Raw genomic sequence first — 20,447 nt, forward strand, 5'->3', positions numbered from 1 at the left:
TCCCAACAACATAACATTACTTGCGGTAAAGTGTTAAGTTAGCATTGTCAATAAAGACAAAAAAAAAAAAAAAAAAGTATATGTTTACGGCTGTACTTGTCAAACCAGCCCAATGGCATTACATTTGCATATTCATCAGGGAGCGGTACCCATCCAACAGTCTCTCAGTAACAATCTCAAGCGGCACATACCGTCATGTGTCGGTGGAATAACAGCGGCATAATAGCAGCATACCACTCCGAGAATCTGTATGTCAGTCTGGGGATCGGTATATACCACTTCGAGAATCTGTATGTCAGTCTGGGGATCGGTATATACCACACCGAGAATCTGTATGTCAGTCTGGAGATCGGTATATACCACTCCGAGAATCTGTATGTCAGTCTGGGGATCGGTATGCCATTCTAGGGATCGGTATATGCCGTTAAGCAGCAATCGACATACCTTTAGCCACTTTTCGATCTTGGCGCTACTGGTTTTAGTCGCAGGACTGTACTGTTTGTTGTAAAATAGAGAGTATGATAACGCGCGAATGTCGCTTAAGTTATATACAAGTCGAGACATACATAAATACATTATTTAGGTTATATTAATGAGCTTTAGAGTTAAAGTTTAAAGTTCTGCAATATGGGTGGCATTCATAATAATTTTAATCATCAGCCAATTAAAAAAATGCACATAAAAGTAATTCAGTTTGCAAACTAAATTTGATTTGATTAGCACAGCTTTGTTTACAATTAAGGAAACACTGCAGTGCACACAAAGGATTTTTCATTTATTGTTTTAATTCATTTGTATCCTCTTTCTTAATGATCGTGCAATTTCGTAGTAAACAAGTACGTGCGAATAAGTGTTTTATATTATGGATTTTTCAAAGTGGCCACGGTTTGCCACGGTGAAAGCTTTGGTATCGTCGTAATCAGCTTCATGAGGTAGTGGCCCATTATTCAGCATCTCAAAAAAAAAATAAATAAATAATAATATTCAGCATCTCCTTTTTTTAATCGATCGGTTTTACAACTTCACGATACAATTTGATCAGTAAATATTTGTAAATAGTGGCTCTGTGTAGATGTGAAAAATATACTCTCTGGGACAAATCGGCAGAACATGTAACGCTTAGCACAACTGGTCTGACATTTGTCTTAAAAGGCGAGTTGATACATAAAGTCACAGCTGTACTGTTTGACCTACATTTCAGAGCTTTATTTTGAAAAAAGAAAAAAGAAAAAGCCACACAAAACCGGAAGTGCCCCTCTTTGGTTTGTTGCTAATGCTAATGGCCCCGGAACGGTAAGGCAGCACTCCGAAGATGGCCGGGGTGTTTGAGGTGGAGGTTGATGGTGTAGAGCACGACCATGGGCTGGAGCATCACAATGAACCGAACAAGGTGAGTGTATTTCCCCACGGCGAGACATTGTAACAGATATAACAGATGGGGGGGTTATTATTTACTGGGATGCTAGCTGCCAACTCGGAACTCTGTATTAGCTAGCCTAGCAACTGCTCACGGGTTTAGCCTACCGTAAGCAGTTAGCCACCTTGTAGCCATCTGTTACTAAGCAGAGGAATAGGGTCCGGAAAAATGCATTGTCCATTGAATGTATGCGGTCGACAAGACATCATTGCAAGCGAGAAACGCCCTTGGGAGACATTTAGCGATGCTAAGCTAGTTAGCCGGCTCACGTTCATCTGGCTAGTGTTATTTTAAAAAAATTAAAAAATAAAGTTAGCATTAACTGGAGCATTTCCGCACACGTATGTTCACTCCTATGTTCAGAAATATTTGATAGCTTGATCTATTAACGCTATAAACAACGCTGATGTGGCTGATCGGGTCAAAGGTCGCTAATTGTCCTTCCTGTGCTTAGGGCCAAGTGGTTCATCAGTGTCAAACAGGTGCTCACAGTGTGGCAAACACCGCAGAATGAACTGCTGTGAGTGTTATAGGTTGTAAAGTGAGTTGTAATTACTAAGTGTGCAGCACAGGCTAGCTGCTTGACTGGCATCACGAGAGCCTGACAAAATACACATTAGATCCGTGTGTTTAGTTCACTGATGATTTAAGTGTATGTGGTTTGAGTAGAGATCTGTATCTCCTTGGTGATGTTCCCAGTTTTCTCCTGCCTCTTAAAGTAAAGTGTGGAGGAACTTTTTTTTTTTTTTTTTTTTAATTTATTCCGAATATGCAAAATGGAACACTGCTTCCTGATTGTTATTCAACAAATTATTTACACAACATAATATGGAAATGAAGATTTTGAGGAAGCAAAATAATAATGATAAAAAGTAAAACAAATAACATATTCGAAAAGGAGTGAGAAGAAGCATAGCTTGTTAGCTCTCACCCCTTTGTCTAAATGAAATTAATATATATATATACATACACATACCACCCACATACACACAAAAACACACAAACCTACACACACACACACACACACACACACACACACACTCTGCCTCTCATCACCATGCCACATCAATTAATAAGTGATAATCACCAGTAATCATTAATACCATTATCCATTGTACCTGCTAAATAACATGTGTTTGTACATTTTCTTGAACTGGTTGATATTTGGACTTTGCTTGAGTTCCTCACTTAGGTTGTTCCATAGCTTGACACCAGAAATAGATATACAGAAACTTTTCAAGGTTGTTCGTCTGTTTAATCTTTTAAAGTTATGTTCCCCTCTTAATTGATAACCTCCCTCCCGATTTCTAAATAAATTTTGTATATTTTCTGGTAATTGTCTGTTTTTTGCCTTGTACATGATAATCGCTGTTTGGTAAGATACAATGTCAGTGAATTTCAGTAGTTTTGATTGTATAAAAAGTGGATTTGTATGTTCCAAGTAGCTGACCTTGTGAATAGTCCTTATTGCTCTTTTCTGCAGGATAGTAAGTGACCGTAATGAAGTTTTGTAAGTGTTTCCCCAAATCTCAGCGCAGTAATGTATATATGGCAAGACCAGTGAACAGTACAGTGTGCGAAGAGAATTACGATCCAGTAATTGTTTGCTTTGTGTATGACTGCAATGCTTCTTGAAACTTTGGACTTAACATGTTTGATGTGTGGTTTCCAACTCAGTCTGTCATCTACTATAACCCCAAGAAATCTGTTTTCATGCACCCTTTGGATTTCACAAGACTTAAAAGTCTTCAGAAATGTATTCATCTGCTGAATGAAATACATAATTTACAATCAAACACTGAACATGGCATTTCACTTACATGTCATCAGCATGGAATATTATCCTACTACTGCCTATTGTAATAAAAAAAATGATGACTTGATCAGGGAATGTGTCCTGTTGTTTACAGGAGGTGATATTTGAGTTGGAATTGGTTGTGAACCTTTAGCGGGATACTTGTTAGTATAACCCCCTCCAGCCTTAATTTATTTGCCTTTTTGTGCAAATAGGAAACACCAATAACCGAAGAGCATTGCATCAGTTCTTGCTGCTGGCTCATAATTTCAATCATGTAAAGTAGCTAGACAAGCCCAACAACCTGAAGAGGGTGCAGCTGTTTAACACACTTAGTGCATGTTGATTACTTCTTACAAAAAAATGTTCACCCTGTATTTTAGGGGGGTGTGCCTTGCCCAGCTTTGACAAACGTGTTTAATTTCGCTACTCTACCCAAGGTTAAATGTTTCCATCCGAATGGTTCTTTTAGCCTCTCTGTAATTGGTATGCAATGTGACATCTAGGGCTCTAAGGCTAACTATCTGAGAGCCAGCAATTTGGTGCTAGTTGTTGTTTTAAATAAGCAACAAGCAAGCAATAAATTATTAGCAAATCTGGGTCAGTAGAACCACTTATATTATTGCTTTCGGACAGTGAACTCTGCTTAGCTACACTAAGAGTAGTTCGATGTGTGTAGTTTTCCCTTAAATTACATCGTGAAAGATGTTTTTCTTTATATGTAATGACGATAATAGTAATTATTTTGTCTTTTCCTTTCTTTAGTTTGATGTGTCGAAGCTTTCACCAGAGGAGAAGTGGAGGTAAGTACTTTTTTGGTTTACAGTGTGATTATTTTCTCTCGGAAATGCTTTCAGACAGAAAAAACAGACAGTTTTAAACAGTTCACAGTCATTGCCATTAGGAGACACCAGTGTATAGAGCTTTACAGTGCACCTTTAAGGACACGCCTATCCTGCATTGCTATGAATCAACAAATAGTTTGTCTCTTAGCTACATAACATGGTTGAGTATGTTCTTCTTTTTCCACAGCGTGGAGCATGCAAAAATGCATGCCAAGCACAAAGGCCATGAGGCCATGCACGCAGAGATGGTGCTCATCCTCATAGTGACCCTTGTCGTCGCCCAGCTAGTCCTCGTGCAGTGGAAACAGAGACATCCAAAGTCATACAATGTAAGCCACAAAAGATGTGCAAGCAAAATATTTTGGAAAGTTGACGAATATCATGTGAAGACACATTATGAACATTGTTCTAGCAAGTCTGCACATGACTGTATCATTACATGGCTCCTCAAATAAGGAGAAATCAGATGTTTTCCTTCTTGTCCCAAACTATCCAAATGTGAGATGTTGTCTGGTGTCTGTTTTTGTCTGATGACGTTTTGTCCCTTCTGTACATGCATCTCCTAACATGTACACTCTCTCTGCTGTCTTGTAGCTGGTGACTCTGTTCCAGATGTGGGTAGTTCCTCTCTACTTCACTACCAAACTTCACTGGTGGAGGTTCCTATCCACCTGGTTTATCTTCTCTGTCATCACAGCGTACATTTCCTACCGTGCCACTCGTAAGCCACTGGCCTGCACCACACCAAGGTATGACCACCATTCACTCATGACCATATCACGTATGAAAGGGATCTCCCTTTTTTATTAATAACGTGTTTTCTCTTGTTTGCTGCTGTAGGTTGGTGTATAAGTGGTTCCTCCTTCTCTACAAGATCAGCTATGCCACAGGAATAGTTGGCTACAGCGTTGTCATGTTTACACTTTTTGGTATAAACCTAATATTCAGGTATGTATTATCAGTTGAACCATAAACCCAAAACTTTGGTGAAAATTGGCTCACACCTTTTGAAAAGAAAAACCTCAGACTGTATGCTGCTGTTGACTTTCCCTTTTAGTATTCTTACTGGACTCTGTCCCACTTGTAGGATTCTTTACTTTCTGTCTCATGGGGTTTACATAATCCATAGCTGAACTCTAGGGGGGTCTGTTTATTTAAGGCTAAACTCTGGTCGCACGGTATGAAAAATAAACATCATATGATGCCTTTCTAAAGATTCAATGTCGCAGTAGGATATTATCACTCACAATGGCGTGAAAACATACGTAGTTATTAGAGAGCCTTCCATTGCGATGAGGTCCCAACGGTCAGAGAGAGAGAGAGAGAGAAGTAACACTTAGCATTAGGGAACCCATACTAACCATTAACTAGTTACTCATTAGACGTCATATTAATAGTATGTTGGATGTTTTATTAGCTAGTAGTTTAACACTTACTTACCCACACATGTTCTATCAGCGAATCAGGTATTGGATATTAAGTAGATAATAAGACTTATTTTAGACACTTTAGACACTTGTAGTTTGTTATTTTTTTCACATCACTTAGTTTGGCCTAGTAGCTGTAGAAAGTGATCTTGCAGCTGGATGATGACTAAGTAGGAGCCGGTATGTTCCTCATATGCATGCTAATAAGCACGTAGTTAATGATTGATACATGTTCCCTGATCTGTTCCCTGTTCTCTGCCTCAGGCACATCATCTCATTGTCGTTTTTTGCTGTTGAGCCTGGGTTTTTGATATTGCGTTGTCAGTCACCTTTCTATCTTGACCAGGTCCTATTTGGAAAAGGAGGTTCTGTGCTGAAAATAAGTGGTTGATTAGAAAATAAATATTTGACAGCTTTGGTTTGATTAAGACGTAATCCATCTGTGATTAGATTAGTCCACTGACTAAAGCCTCTGAAAGAACAAAGGGCCGGCTGTAACAGGTTTTGTAGCTACTGAGCAGTCGGTTAACTTACTGACGAGGAACCTTTAGCAGGATCTACTTGCAGTTTTGTAAGAAAACACACTGAAAACGTTACATATCCGTCAGTTTTAAAATAAAAAAATCTAGGACATCTTCTGATCAGTAGTTGACGTGACAGTGTGCTGGATTGTCTACTCTGGAAGGATCACTGCTAACACTGCAAATTCATAGTACTGCGGGGAATGGGAAAAGTGTGTCATTGGTTTAAGAGGCACCTTCAAGCACGTAGAAATGCAAAAAGCTGGCCGCGCCTGGCTACTGCACCAAGTCAAACCCAGTAAAGCCAGGCCAGATGTAATGGGAAAACCACAATATGTGTCAAAGATATTTAATAATTCTTTCTCAAAAACTGAAAGGTGTTCCTTGGGGTTGGGCATATGAACGATGCATCATCAAAAGTGAAAGTGAGAAAAGATTAAAAGGGTATATAAAGTTATAGTATCTATGCCAATTTGTTAGACATCGCCTCACCCTAGTGTTCTAACATATAAACATTATTTTATCTTGACACCGACAAGAATTAAAGAAAATTCATATTGTCTCCTAAAACATGTAAACTGATCTAAACAGAAGTTGATGTTGAACCCCAACTGAGCCATGATTCTCATTCCTTGTCTGTCCAGGATAAAACCGGAGGATGCCATGGACTTCGGTGTTTCTCTACTATTCTACGGGCTGTACTACGGAGTCCTAGGAAGAGACTTCGCTGAGATGTGTGCAGACTTCATGGCTTCAACCGTTGGGGTGAGCAGACAGATCGCAGGCACACTTTATGTTTTGTGCCATGCTTGGAAACTAAAATGCAATTTTGACTGTTTCCTTTCTCTCGCTTCAGTATTACAGTGCATCCGGCATGCCGACCAAGCACCTCTCTGACAATATCTGTGCTGTGTGCGGTCAGCCCATCCTCGTAGACGTCAGCGAGGAGGGCATTATCGAGAACACGTACAGATTATCCTGCAACCATGTGTATCCTTTCTTGTGATATCGATACAGACACATTTTCGTGTTACTATATCCCTCTTATCGGTGAAAAGGGAAGTTCAGTAGCATTTTTATGTCATTTAAAGTTATAGTCTGTGCTGGAACTGTACATTGTACTCAGTCAGTCAGAAGCCCAAAGGGGAATTGGTAAAGTCAACTTGACCTTTATGCCAGACTGTTGATGTTTTGATAATGTGTTCATCTGAACTGGGATCACTTCCCCCCCATGATTATCTTCTGCTGCCTGCACACTGAAAATATCATGAAACTGTATTTGTTGCCACGGAGATGTCTTGGTAGGGTATTGTTTATACCTAGATTTATATTTTTGTCTCCTACAACTTATGAAGCTTGCATTTTTTTCTGTTTAGTGCTTTCAAACCTCCTCTTGTACATCTGAATTTAATCACATTAAATTAAACATACAAACCTTTTACTACTAAGAATTAAGAAATGCATGCCGTGAGTCACAATGACAGAGCCCTAATCACATAACAGCAGCCCAAAATTGTTGACTAATATACATTTGTGACTGTGGAAAATTCACAGCTATTTTTGTATATGTCAATGGTCAGTTTATTCCGCTCAAACTTTGCTGTTATCTTCTATGTAATGCAACTGTCAAATGTGATTTAGAAATTAAATATACATCTACAAAGATCCTCCCAAAAAACTAATGATATAGGAGCATCTACACATCCATTGTCATAATTTAAAAACACATATTGGACTATGTATTGTTGAATGTAGTTTTTGTTTATATCCCTTAAGTGTGGACATTGGCATCAGACCCACAAATCCATAGTTGTTTGAGAAGTCGCAGTGCAGGAACTGTGTTCGCTATTTAAACCAATTTATAAATTGTTTTGCTGTCCTTACAAAGTATTAATTAGATTTTCTTAAATACAACTATGCGGGTGTTTTTTTTACGTCTGAATATTAATGGATTTTTACTTCGGCATAGTGTCTTTGTTTTGCCTTTGCTTAAATCAGGCTGCTGACGTTGATCATTCAGTCAATGCAGAATGGCTACAAATATAGTACGTTTCCACATTTCGACAATTCGCTGGCATTTATCAGTGTCATGTTTGAACTGTTGCTCACATACTGCAGTGCCAAGCCTTAACTCCATTCCCAGGTTCCATGAGTTCTGCATAAGGGGATGGTGTATCGTCGGAAAGAAGCAGATGTGCCCGTACTGCAAAGAGAAAGTGGATCTGAAGAGGATGTTCAGTAACCCGTATCCTTATGATCTGTGTTTCTCACATGTGATCTTAATCTGTTGTTGTTTCATGTGTCCTATTTCACAACCTGTGTTGCCATCAGTGTGTTTCGATGTTAATTTGGAAATATCGCATTACGAAACGTGCGTTTCTTTTTCTGTTAGGCAACATTTCAAGAGCTGGCTCCTAATGCTCTTGCCAGTTTGATGAAAATACTTCCACTGAGTCTGTTTGAACCTGAATGTCCTCACAATTCCTCGGGTATTTCTTCTAATTTCAGAGATCGTACATAGTAATGTGCCATGTGCAGCATGCACAAATAAATGTTTGAATGCAATATAGGAGGACACAGGCTTAATTGGACATTTCCCCAGGCGTCATACATCCCCAACATTCAGGAAACCTAGTCATGCCAGGTTACGGTAGTAGGACAACCTTCTGGTAACAGACAGAGAGGAAGTTTCAGTGAATTTTCGGTGGATTTTAGGCCGCTCATTGCAGGCTATTTGGAACAAGATATGAAACATTTATAGGTTATTTGACAAGTTCCTGTTCCTTTTTTATGGTTCAGGGATGACATTTCAGTTGATACTGTCACCTATGCAACACAACAGAATAAATAATGACCTTTAGAGAAACTAGAGCAGTTTCCACTCTTGTTGGTAAATCAATTATGTCTGTTTATTGAGGCTTTATATTGGCACACACCGCCCCAAATTATTAAACATGTTTGATTTCTGTTGAAGGTTTTTTTTTCCTTAACCTTTTTTGCTTTTAGCTGGGAGAGGCCACACGTCATGTATGGACAACTTTTAGACTGGCTTCGGTACCTGGTGGCCTGGCAGCCTGTTGTTATTGGATTTGTGCAAGGTATCAACTACGTGCTGGGTTTGGAGTGACCCGCGACTGTCAGAAAATGGACATTCACGCCATACGGAGAAGATATGCACTGGCTCAAAGGACTGGGGGCCTAACATTGAACTAAAACACCAATAAAAAGTGTCTATACGTTTTGTATATATTTATAGGCACACAATATCTGTATTTACAGTTTATCTGAATTTTATTGGTAATTTGAATTTGGATGTCTGTGTCAGTTTCCCAGGATTTTGCTTCACACATCCTATTAATTGGTTTGTGCATCTTATGGCCTAGAAAAACGGTTGTCAAAAATCATTAGAGAGGTTCTTTTTACTAATTTATGTCTTAAATGTTTGTTAACACTTTAGTTAAAGGATCTTGCTGGAGTTTTTCCTCCTCATGTCTGATGGCTATCACACATGAGTAATAAATATTGAATGAAAATCAACACAAGTAATCGCTCCCTGTGCCTCCAGTGCCCACAGATTCCTGTGGAGTCATTTTGCCACTGCTTCATTTAATGTGATCGCTCATAAGGCTGCTTGGCTCGCTTGTTGACCCTATCATATTCTGAACTCAAGTGACCCGAGAGAGTTTCCTAAGTACGAACAGTCATGAGTCATGTGAGGAGAGACATCGTCACCATGAGGGAAGAGGTGCTGATCAAACTCAAGCGGAGGATTCCTCATACAGCGCTTGTTAAGATGGAACTTTTAATATTACTGCATTTTGAAAATGCCCTAATAAAATGGTTTTCATAGACACTCATCCTTACCAACTGGCAAAACAGTTCTGTTTGTTTAGATATTTATTCCTCGCACTAAAACTCATTACAGTTCAGTTATGATAATTTTGGTTTGGCAATGCCAGCTGTTTCATTGTGCAAAAACAAGAAGTCCTTGGGGACTCTGTGGAAGTTTCACAAAACCTCATTTTCAGTGCTGTGAGTGCTACTAAAAAAGTGCTGAGAATAATGTCACCCAAAAATTAAAATTCAGTCATTATCCACTCTCCCCCATGCTGATCGAAAGTCAGGTGTAGATTTTTTGTCCACAAAACATTTTTGGAGCTTCAGAGCAAAAGAGTGTTGCAGCTTCAGCCTAAAGAAATGAAGTAAATTGGGACTTCCTTTAAATGGTAAAAGAAAACAATGAAAAAAAAAAAACTTAGATGGGTCCATATAGCTGATCTGGCTAAGTCCCTGAAAGCCTTCTGATTCCCAATTAATTTAACAGATGTTACTTTACGGCTTCAAGGCACAGTTTTTTTTATCTAGATTTTTATTTAGATACTGAAATGCATTTTTGGATGAATTTATCCTTTAATTCTGTCTCATTGTCTTGCGATGGGAGCCAAATTAAACCCAGACTAACTGTGTGGCTAGATACCTCCCGAGGAAAATGTATTTTGTATTTTAGCTGAACTTCTCTTTGATCTGACTTGGGATCGTTCCAAAGCTCTGATACCGTTGAGTACCTTGAATTAAATCCAATGACTGTTAACACTAAAAACATAATAAACAACCCAGAATGATCCTTTAACTCCAGGAGAGTGCTGATGGTGCCGGTCTCATATTTATATGATCTGTTATGTGGATTTTTCTAGTCCCAAGTTTGCTGACCTCACAACACCAACTGTGTTTTTCTTGTGCCTCTCTCATCATGTCGCACAAGAAAAAGGGGTCTGTGTGCAACAAAGACGAGCATTATCGTTCCGTTTTGTTGTCAAGTGTTTTTTGAATGAGATCAGTTGAATAAATGTCACATGGTTCAGATCATGTCTTAGAAGTCTCCTACGTGTACAGCCATGGTATTGTTCCCCGGGTGACACTATACATCGACATTACTGGAATCACAAGTGAGTGAGAGCTGTGGATGAGTCAGCATGCTCGATTTATGTCATCGATAGTGTGTGACAACAATCAACAGAGAACATGACAGGGCATGCTTTGAGGAAATCCCCTGTGTCTGATACATATGTAATGAGTGGGCAAAGGGGAAGTGGATTGTTTGTGTGTATATATAGTAAAGCCAAACAGCAGTCAACACAGAGCAGCACAGAGCTGTCACTGGAGGAGGCATTATGAAGCTGCCGTGTGTTGTCAAAGGTAGGAACACACGTTAATACCAACAAACTTTAAGTGTGTTATGGTACCAGATGTGATTGTGTTGTATCTCTGCAACAGCTTTGGGATCCTTGTGTCTGCTGCTCGCAGATGGATTTCCAGGTACAGCATGTTTTTTTGTGTGTCCCACAGTCAAATTCTTTTATGTAATCGGATTTTCTTTTGTGCTAACCTAAATTTGCTCCTTCAGTTTCTGAGGATGAATCTCCAAAGATCATTGGGCCACATCGCGTCACCATAAAAGCTCAGCTAGGTAAGACATCACCTGCTCCTGGGTGTGACGGCTCAGGTTGATTCGTACTGTGAAGCTATTTTAAAGGGATTATTGTACGTACGTCAGAGCTGTACTGCAATTTGGTGTGACGGGTCTGCATGTGTTCTGCCTCACAGGACAGCAGCTGTTTCTTCACTGTGAAGCGTTTGCAAATTGTGATGCTGATCAGACAGTCATCTACTGGCTCGTCAATGGCTCTTTCCCCGAAGACACGCCCAGCAGTGGCAGAATAGTAGAGTCAGAGGAGTGAGTATTATGAGTTTTAACTTGTATGTAAATCACCTTTACAGAGAATTAAGTCTTAAGTCTTAGCTGATTAAGTGCAGTCACTAAACCAAGCTGGAGAGAAAGACTTTTTTTTTCAGATTTCAGTCTACTGTTCGTTAGTAAGCAGGACAAAATAACAACCTGCAGCTGACCTGTAATGTCCGTCTGTTTGTTTCAGATCAACATTGGAGGAGGGTGCAATCCTTCAGAGGAGTCTGCTGTTGAAGAACGTCACCTCAGAGGACCTCAAATCCACCTTCACCTGCGTGGTGACAAATGCTGCTGGAACAGCCCAAAAGTTCGCGAGACTAAAAAGCAGTGGTTGTCATATGGGAATAGCCAGAAAGCAATGAATGTTACTGCAGGAAAAAGTGGATTTTTTTTCTTTCTTTTTCTGAGCAATGTTTCACTCACAAACTAACTCATCTTTGAGAAGAGTCGACCAAATCTGTGAATTTATGATGTGATACTGCTGGCTGGGAGAACTGTGATGACGAAAAGTTGGGAATGTGAAACTTGAGGTGCATTTGGTTCCACAGTGGTACGACGTGTTCTTTTGATGGCTTCCCCTCAGAGAGGAAATGTAGTGTGAAAATGTAGCAAGCGACAGCTTCTGATCTTTTTTGGAAAGAAAAAAAGAAATAAAGAAGCTACAATGTCCAGATTCAACATTTCATGTGGAACTGAGTGCACCCTGCTTACAATGCTAGTGAACTGTCTAAATTGCTGTTTTTTACATGACTATTACACAAATGTAATATGTACTGACTGCAGAATGTATAGAAGAGATTGTAGCAGTTCTTTACTTAATGATTCTGTATCATTCCAGTGTCTGTATACTTTTGAACCACATTAAAATATACTCTATAATGAGACACTGCATCAATCAATTCACTCACAAACTCGAGCGTGCTTTTCTGATGGGACCCTGTGGTTGTTGCCCCAGAGATTTATTGTTTGTTATTTCAAACAGGTCGGAGGATGACAAGAGTTAGAGCACTGCTACTAACAAACTGCCAACAAGCAATAATTGATTGACAAGTTACAAATGCAAAATAATTTATTAGCTTAGATCAAGGCAATCCTATCAATCATGATACTGTGTTATTAGTGCAGTTGAAGTCATTTGAAGGCATTTTGAAGCACGGCAGAGGGCAGACTGGCAACAGTAGCAATAATGAATGTATATGAAAACATCTTTTGATTGCATACGCTACATATAAAAACAAGACAAGTAATAATCTGTCAGTTTCTGTAAATCAGTATCAACATGTACTAAATCACACCATCTCCATTTCCAAAAAAAGATTCTCCACATCATAAGCACTTAAGTGTAACTTCAGAAGTGGTTAAGTTTGGCTCCATTAGTGCATGTGTTCTAGAAATAGAAACGTGTTTCATCATCAGGACAGAAGCGTGTCCTACACGGATTTCCTCCTAACGGTAGTGGAAGTCTTGACACTTGTTTAGAATCAAAATGATTTTGCACAGTGATCAGTGTTGCATCAGCTCGCTGCCGCCTCTGAGGCTCACGCGGCCAGCTCTTCCAGGCAACGCTGCAAGTTGCTATTTCTGCCAGGATTCTGGTTTTCATTCATCTTCTTCCTGATGAGCGCAGCAGCGTCTTCAGTGTATGTTGACCACTTGAAAGAGGTTGTGCAGAATGGTTTGAGAAGTTCCCGATTGGTCTTGACACTCATGCCGAACAGGAAACGCAGGAAAATGTCCAGTTTGCCGTCCTCGCACAGCAGGCTTCTGTCCACAGCGTTCTTGTACAGCTCGATTGACTTGTGTCCCTTTAGGATCCCCCGAACCTTCTGTTTCAGGTGCTGCTCAAAAACGTTCTTCCCCTGGTTTCTAAAGGAGAGAAACACATACAGGGCAGCCATGTACTCCTGCATGGTGGGGTGGATGAAGCTGATGACTTTCTCCTGAAATAAGACGAATGGCTTTGTGATGTATTGTGTGCACAGGCCGCTGTTGATCACCGCCTCCTCAGCGTTGAGTCCATTCTCCTTCCAGTCTGTCTTGGTGATCTTAAACTGGTTCTTTTCCAACATGTTATAGGCCAGCTTTCCAAGTTTCATGAGGAACTCTCTCTCTTTATCTGGGCTATGATCTGGAGCTCGAAATCTGCGCTGTTGTCGTATGAGTGTGAACATCAGCTTTGTGTAGATGTTGGTGAGGCCCCTGGGCAGCTCTGCCTGTGCCCCAGGTTGACTAAATATGCGCTCGTGCTCATCAGCCACCAGAGAGCAGAACAAGGGGAGGTGGCACATGATGCGGAGGGTTTTGCAAGAGTTGATGTACGCGATAACCCGAGCTGCCTGATCTGGGTTCCGAAATCTCTTGTTAAAATACACTTCCCTTTCAGAGTCACGGAAACCACACACGTCGATCTCATCGTAAGGCGTGTCCCAAGGAATGTAGCGCTGCACCTGCGACCGAGAGGTGACCACGAATAAGCCGCGGTACAACAGCCTCCCCCTGAGGAGGTTGACGATGATTACGTTCAGGGTGGTGAAATCGGTGTGTTCACTGAGAATGTCAGTGTTATGAAAGTCAAGTTTACCACCGTACTCATCGAGACCGTCAAAGATAAACATTAATTTGCAATCCTCGGATGAAAAATCCTCTTCCCGTAGCTTATTCGTTGCGGGGTACAGTGTGTTTAATATGTGCAGCAGGGAGATCTTTGAGCCCTCAAACTGTTTGAGATCTCTTAACAGCAAGGGAAACAAGAAAGCCACATGCTGGTGGGACCGCTCTTCCATCCAATCGAGGACCAACCTTCTGACCGCCATGGACTTCCCCGACCCTGGCACTCCGATGATCATTAGAAGCTTGAAGCTTGAGCGCTCCAGCCTTTTAGCACTCAGAACATCTTTAGTAGAAAGCAGTTTCCCTTCTTCGCGGTTGCTGTCCAGCTTTGCTATGGTCATGACCTCATGTTCAATATTTGGGCCGTTATCACATGTTGTGGTTATGTTGAGATCAGTGAAGACATCATCAAAGGGTCTCTTCTCCCCCTGCGAACCCTCACATACTTCGCCGAATTTACTCTTCAGGGTCACGCATAAATCGTGACGTACTTCATCTGAAAAAGGAAAAATGTGCATTTAAATGTATGTAACATTCTCTTATTTGTTTTAACTGACAGCGAACTGGATGACAACCCTTTAATCAGCACTTTATGTTATTTTTAATATGTAAATAGTCTAATAGCCTTATGTAAATAAATCATCCATCCAACACTAATAAGTCACAAAGACACACTGGAGCCTACTTACTTCTGAGGCACAAAGTCTCGAGGAACTTAACCAACTTCTTCTGGCCAATTGCTTCAAGAAGGGTTTTGGTGATCTGCATGGACACCTCCAGGTCATAACACTCGAGCAGCCGGTCCACAAGGTCCACCATGTCCATGCCTTGTGGAGGAATGTTGAATGACTGCGGGTAACGCGTCCACAGCATCCTCTTGAAAGTTCTAATGTCCCCCTCTGACAGCTTCCCAAGGGTTGTACAAATAGCCTGAATCCAAAGAAAGGATACAATGGAATTCTGTTGTTTTCAACAAGACGGTGCGTTCTGCTTCATTTCTTTAAGATACAGACAAAAGGCGAACATACCTTAAATGTGAATTTCACTGTCAGAGAAGGATGCCGTTTCTCATTTGGGTCACGGATTAACTCAGGTGTGTCAGAAGGCTCTGCAGGGGCATCATCTTTGTTTTTCACCCTGGTAAGGCAACAGCAGAGGTGTAGACGTATTTTAGTGTTGATCTAGTATGTAATCACAATCACGGAACATGTTTAATTGCCACGTGTTGGTTGTATTTCTTACTTAGGGACTCTCTTTTCACAGTCGTCACTGTCCATGGAGTAGCAGCTAGAGAATGAATCGGCTCTGTCCAGCTGGACCCTAAAACCAGGATGACAGGAGGGCTCAAATCATATTCAATGTAACTACAAGATGCCATTACAGTTTTCCTCGGATAGAATGAAAGCAACAACAGGGCAAAGCCAGAGGTGGAAAGTAATGAAGTTATGAACTGTATTGTCACGCATCTGTACCTAAAAAAAGGAAATGTATTTTTCTGACATTTTACTTCACTCTGAACATTTTAACATATCTGTAAATTCTACTCCATACATTTTCTAAACATGCTTTTTATTTCAGATTTAATGTATTTCAGGGGAATTGATTATTTTTAGGTTGTGTCATTGCACGTTGCTTTCCCAACATTACAACCTGATTTCAACCTTTCAGTGCATGTCACGCACGGCAGATGTAGCAAGACGTAAGCAGCCAAAGAGGGAGACTCGAATGGGAAGAAATGGCGTGTGATGGCTGTACCTGAAGAGATCCAGCAGCCCTATGCCTGTGTTTTCAGATTTTTTTTTTTGCTGTGTTCGCGAAGCTTTACCAGCCAAACTCTCAATATTTGACGTCCAAGGAATGAGAATCAGCAATCAAATATCTTTCAAATACATTTACGAACCGCTCGGACAAATCCCATTGATTCTAGCTTTAGGTTTAATAGTCTAGAAGAGGAATACTTAAAGAAGTTGAGTAAAGAAGCAAAGAAGTTGAAACTGTACATCTATTTTCACCAGTTCACAAGAACCTTTACTTCTACTTGAGTAAATATTTTGTGCACTAATGTTCATTGGAAGGAATACAATCACAACTGCTTCCTGTGTTCACTGTGATAAATGCATGAATTCGTAGACAGAATAAAGCTTTGCCTGATACTTTGTCTGGTGTGTACCTTGTGGAGGAACCATCATTGTCAGTGATGTCGTCTGAGCTCTCCTCACTTGTCATTGACCAGTAGCCCAGAGCTGGAGGCGAGGCCTGATCCACATAATGCCTGAAAAAAAAAAAAATGGATGGCAGATTGACAGTTTGTTAATTGCTAAGTCACCATGTTAGAAGCAATCACAAGATTCCATGGTACATTCCAGATAAGTAGCACATCTTAAGCTTAGTGCTCTTTCTCATACATCATCAAGGCCATCAAGTCTTGGGTATTTTAACTGGTGACTACATGGATTTATCAAGGTGTATGGACAAGGATGGATTTATCCCCACATTGTGTTTTTTATGATATAATTTTTTCCTTTTTGTGGCTTTGAATTGATTCTGTTTAGACTTTTTTGTTATGTGAGCACTTAGGCTTTCTAAAGACACATCTTAACTTTCTGTGAAAATTAGGGAGGCAATGCTTATAATTCTACACCAGATATAGACTTCGGTAAAGACAGCCTGCTCAAACCTTGTACATACACAGTTGTCAAAAAATGTCCACATAATTTGACTGCTGCTGTTTTCTTGTTTTATTTCTTAGTTTTTTTTTCTTGGTAACACTTTACAATATCTTTTAATTATAATTACTGATAGTTAATTAAAGGAGTCATCACCCGGAAATCGCAATTTCTCTCGTTAAATCATGCATATTGGTGTTGGACCTCTGTTGAAACTTGCCTGAAAAGCTGGAGTTTGAAAGTGGCTTATTTTTTTCGCTTTGGCTCTTTTTCCGAACAGGAATAGCGCACAGTAGTGCGCGTTCCTAAAGCACGAGATTTTGACTCTGCTCCTGTGGTGACGTTACCACAGGAGGCTACTTGCATATTAAGCATCGGCTTACAGCCGTCCTCAGCCAGAGTGAGCGCGCCGAATCTGCTTATTTCTCTGTCATTTTCACGCCATACATCGTCACCGCCAGCATTAAAACTCAGGTCTTACATGTAAAACACGAGTGTAAAAAGTAAGACGGGGAAAAAAAAGAATTTACCATTCAGAGACGTACTGCTGTAAACGTGTCTCTTCCACCGTCTCTGCCTCTTTACTCTCCCGTTCGGTTTCCGACTCTGGCTCGTACATAAATGCCTGAATTCCGTAAGGTTCGTCATTTAGTGTGTGCGCCATGACAGGGGGCTGTTTATGTTTTGGAGTCTGTGTGCATGCAGGCTCGCCCACCATTCCGGCTCTGTCCTTCCTGCGACCAATCAACGCGCGCCTCATTACATATTAATACAATGCACATCCGGACCGGTCAAAACCTCGCGCATAATCTCGCGTGAGAAAGTCGTGGTATGAAAAAGTGTCAGAACAAGCTCAATGTTTGATTTTTTTTTTTTTTTCCTAATAAGTTTTAAGAATTGATCCAAAGCGATCCAAGAGGGAATGGATATGTAAAAAACCAGGTGATGACTCCTTTAAACCTTAGTTAATAGTTATTTCATTGTTAACAAACAATATAATGTTTTATAAACCATTTATAAATCACATTTTTACATTCAATTTATTGTCAATACTCAACAGTTTTACAATCCTGCAGTGTAAGAGAGCACTCCTCGGGCTAGTAAGTGAAAGAAATCTCAGTACCACTGGCTCGTATCCATCGGACTCGGTCCCAAGTCCAGAGAGGGTCTTCTTTCGGGGATGTAGTAGAGATCTTCATCCTCTTCTTCACCAGACACGCTCTGTCCTCTACCAGACACTGCCTCCCCAAAAGAAGAGCTGCCTGCTGGCGTGGCCATCTCTAGATCAGTGTCGTCCATTGTATTGTTGAGATTGACAGCCATCTCCAAACATGACAAGCACACTTTTTTTGTTCCCCGGGGTTGGTTTCCAGACTGTCTGTACCTGCAGAATAACAACCATGGAGAGAAAATAAACAGATCAAATATCACATTCTCTGTCAGGGTGTGTTAAGAACTTTACACCAAACCAGATCTTCAGGTTTCTTAATTTATGTGTTTGGTACTTTGTGGTAAATCCAGACCACAGAAATGTGACCATTTGATCATTTTGCACCTGACAGACAGACATCTTACTCTAAGAAGCACATTTTCTAAATGCAGTTTATTTGTTTCTGATAAACGGATGAGGCTATATAGTGGTGTGATGCTGTTATGAACCTAATTCGTGATTATCGTTATTATCGTGATTATTTAAGACCCAACTGAGAGAATAGTATGCTGTGTTCATCCACACACAGAAGTATGTTGCTGTGGCTTTGTGAAAACCGAGACATCAATTTTAAGATCATAACACATGAACCATCTGTAGGAATAAGCAAATGTTTTGGATTATCATGCATCAATATATAAAAATGAGCCATAATATTCAGTCTGATTGACGGAACGTGCTAACTCTTTTATGGTTATAGCCTCAGTTTGGACTTTTCCCTATATTAACCCTTCTCTTCCGCCTCTACTGAATGCCTCACCAGCACCTTCTTCTCCACGTGTCATTAAATTAGATATTATGCAACGCAAATTGATGTTAACTGGATTGCACGATGCGTTATAGCTTTAACAACAACGTTAGTTTGCTTACAACTTTGAGTTTGACAGCGAAGATACGCCATCAGAATGGCGCAGAAGAACGACCAGACAGTCTCCAACCAGGAACAACGACGATAATTTTATGGAACATTATAACATTATGTTCATATTGGACATAAATAAATAAATATAAACGCATTGGGAGTGACGTGAATACACTATTGTCATTGTGTAATGTATAAGACACGTTTACCTTCGTTTCACTTCGTCAGTTCAGGAAGCAAAAGTGTCTTCTTCTCTCGTGACAAACCGCGGGGGCGGAAACACGTCACAAAGCAGACGCTGCCCCCTACAGGCCGGATGTGGAACAACATGCAGGCTGCTCCAGCACGACCGGTGGTGGAGGAGGAAATACAACAATGTAAAGCCAGTGACAGGTAAATGTTTAAGGTCATTGAAAATATAGTGTCAAAAATAAAGTAATGTTGAATTGTTATGTACAATGTGCTATTATTTTATTACTACTGATGCCTAAATATATATAAGCAGCATTCTAATCGTGTAGCTGGTCTAGAGGGGAGCTCATTTTACTTCAATAACCTTCTGGATAGTTTGTTTTATAATTAGGCTTCATATTTTATAAGCCTAATTATAAAAGGCTTATAATTACATGCGCTTTATGCAAGTGAATGTAGCTGATTATTGGAGTGGCTGTGACTCAGGGGTAGGGCCTGTGTCTTGTTATCGGAAGGTTGCTGGTTCGAGTCCCCTGGTCTGCATGTTAATGTTCTTGGACAGGACACTGAACCCCAAATTGCTTCCAATGTGCTGATCGACACCATGTATGACAGCCACCACCATCAGTGTATGAATTACTGTGAGTTAAATAAGCCCTAAAATGTGAATGTAATGGAAAAAGGTGTTGCCATGTTTCTTCTAAAAGCAGTGGAGGTCAAGTTTTGCATATGATAAAATGGAAATACCTGTGTAGAGCACAACAACCATCAGTATTGTACTTGAGTGAATATTCTCAGTTTTAACCTGCCAAATGACCATCCTTGTTGGGTTTAAACATGCTGATTTAATTCTGTGAAAAATGTCTAAAGCTGAGTTGATGTGAAACAGTATATGCACTCAGGCTCATTGTTCTGAATTATTATTCTAAAGGCCCACAAGTTTAAGAATATGTTACTCCAACATACATGTGGAACTTGCATGCAGAACCAACTGAGGAATCATCTTCAATTTATTAATTATATAATAATAATAACCATAGCAAACTGTGTGAACGTTTTGACAGCGGTAGGGCTTTTTCATAGTAAAGACATTTTTACAGGTCATTAGAAAAGCCCACTTGTAAATGATAAGACTAATAATGATGGCTAAATTTCA

At 40.2% G+C, this 20,447-nt stretch overlaps 3 protein-coding genes across 3 annotated transcripts; 2 read left to right on the forward strand and 1 right to left on the reverse strand.

The window, feature by feature from the left end:
- The first annotated feature begins 1,201 nt into the window (after window positions 1-1,201).
- Window positions 1,202-9,542, forward strand: rnf121 (ring finger protein 121). Its single transcript, XM_030437725.1, has 9 exons — window positions 1,202-1,390; window positions 3,978-4,015; window positions 4,245-4,386; window positions 4,652-4,806; window positions 4,898-5,005; window positions 6,650-6,770; window positions 6,862-6,995; window positions 8,149-8,250; window positions 9,012-9,542. The coding sequence occupies exons 1-9, from the start codon at window positions 1,313-1,315 to the stop codon at window positions 9,130-9,132; spliced, it is 999 nt and encodes a 332-aa protein (XP_030293585.1). The 5' UTR covers window positions 1,202-1,312; the 3' UTR covers window positions 9,133-9,542.
- Window positions 9,543-10,068: 526 nt separating this feature from the next.
- LOC115593985 (interleukin-1 receptor accessory protein-like) lies at window positions 10,069-12,635 on the forward strand. The gene is made up of 5 exons (XM_030437726.1): window positions 10,069-11,201; window positions 11,280-11,321; window positions 11,410-11,472; window positions 11,610-11,739; window positions 11,939-12,635. Exons 1-5 carry the CDS (start codon window positions 11,177-11,179, stop codon window positions 12,111-12,113), a joined length of 435 nt encoding a protein of 144 aa, XP_030293586.1. The 5' UTR covers window positions 10,069-11,176; the 3' UTR covers window positions 12,114-12,635.
- A 167-nt stretch (window positions 12,636-12,802) lies between these two features.
- On the reverse strand, window positions 12,803-19,402 carry nlrc3l1 (NLR family, CARD domain containing 3-like 1). Its single transcript, XM_030437724.1, has 7 exons — window positions 19,309-19,402; window positions 18,151-18,411; window positions 16,532-16,633; window positions 15,604-15,681; window positions 15,390-15,498; window positions 15,051-15,291; window positions 12,803-14,857 (listed from the first exon to the last, which is right to left on the reverse strand). The coding sequence occupies exons 2-7, from the start codon at window positions 18,348-18,350 to the stop codon at window positions 13,290-13,292; spliced, it is 2,298 nt and encodes a 765-aa protein (XP_030293584.1). The 5' UTR covers window positions 18,351-18,411; window positions 19,309-19,402; the 3' UTR covers window positions 12,803-13,289.
- Between the last annotated feature and the right edge of the window lie 1,045 nt (window positions 19,403-20,447).

This window comes from Sparus aurata, chromosome 13 (genome assembly GCF_900880675.1).
Source record: "Sparus aurata chromosome 13, fSpaAur1.1, whole genome shotgun sequence".
Taxonomy (NCBI): Eukaryota; Metazoa; Chordata; class Actinopteri; order Spariformes; family Sparidae; genus Sparus; species Sparus aurata.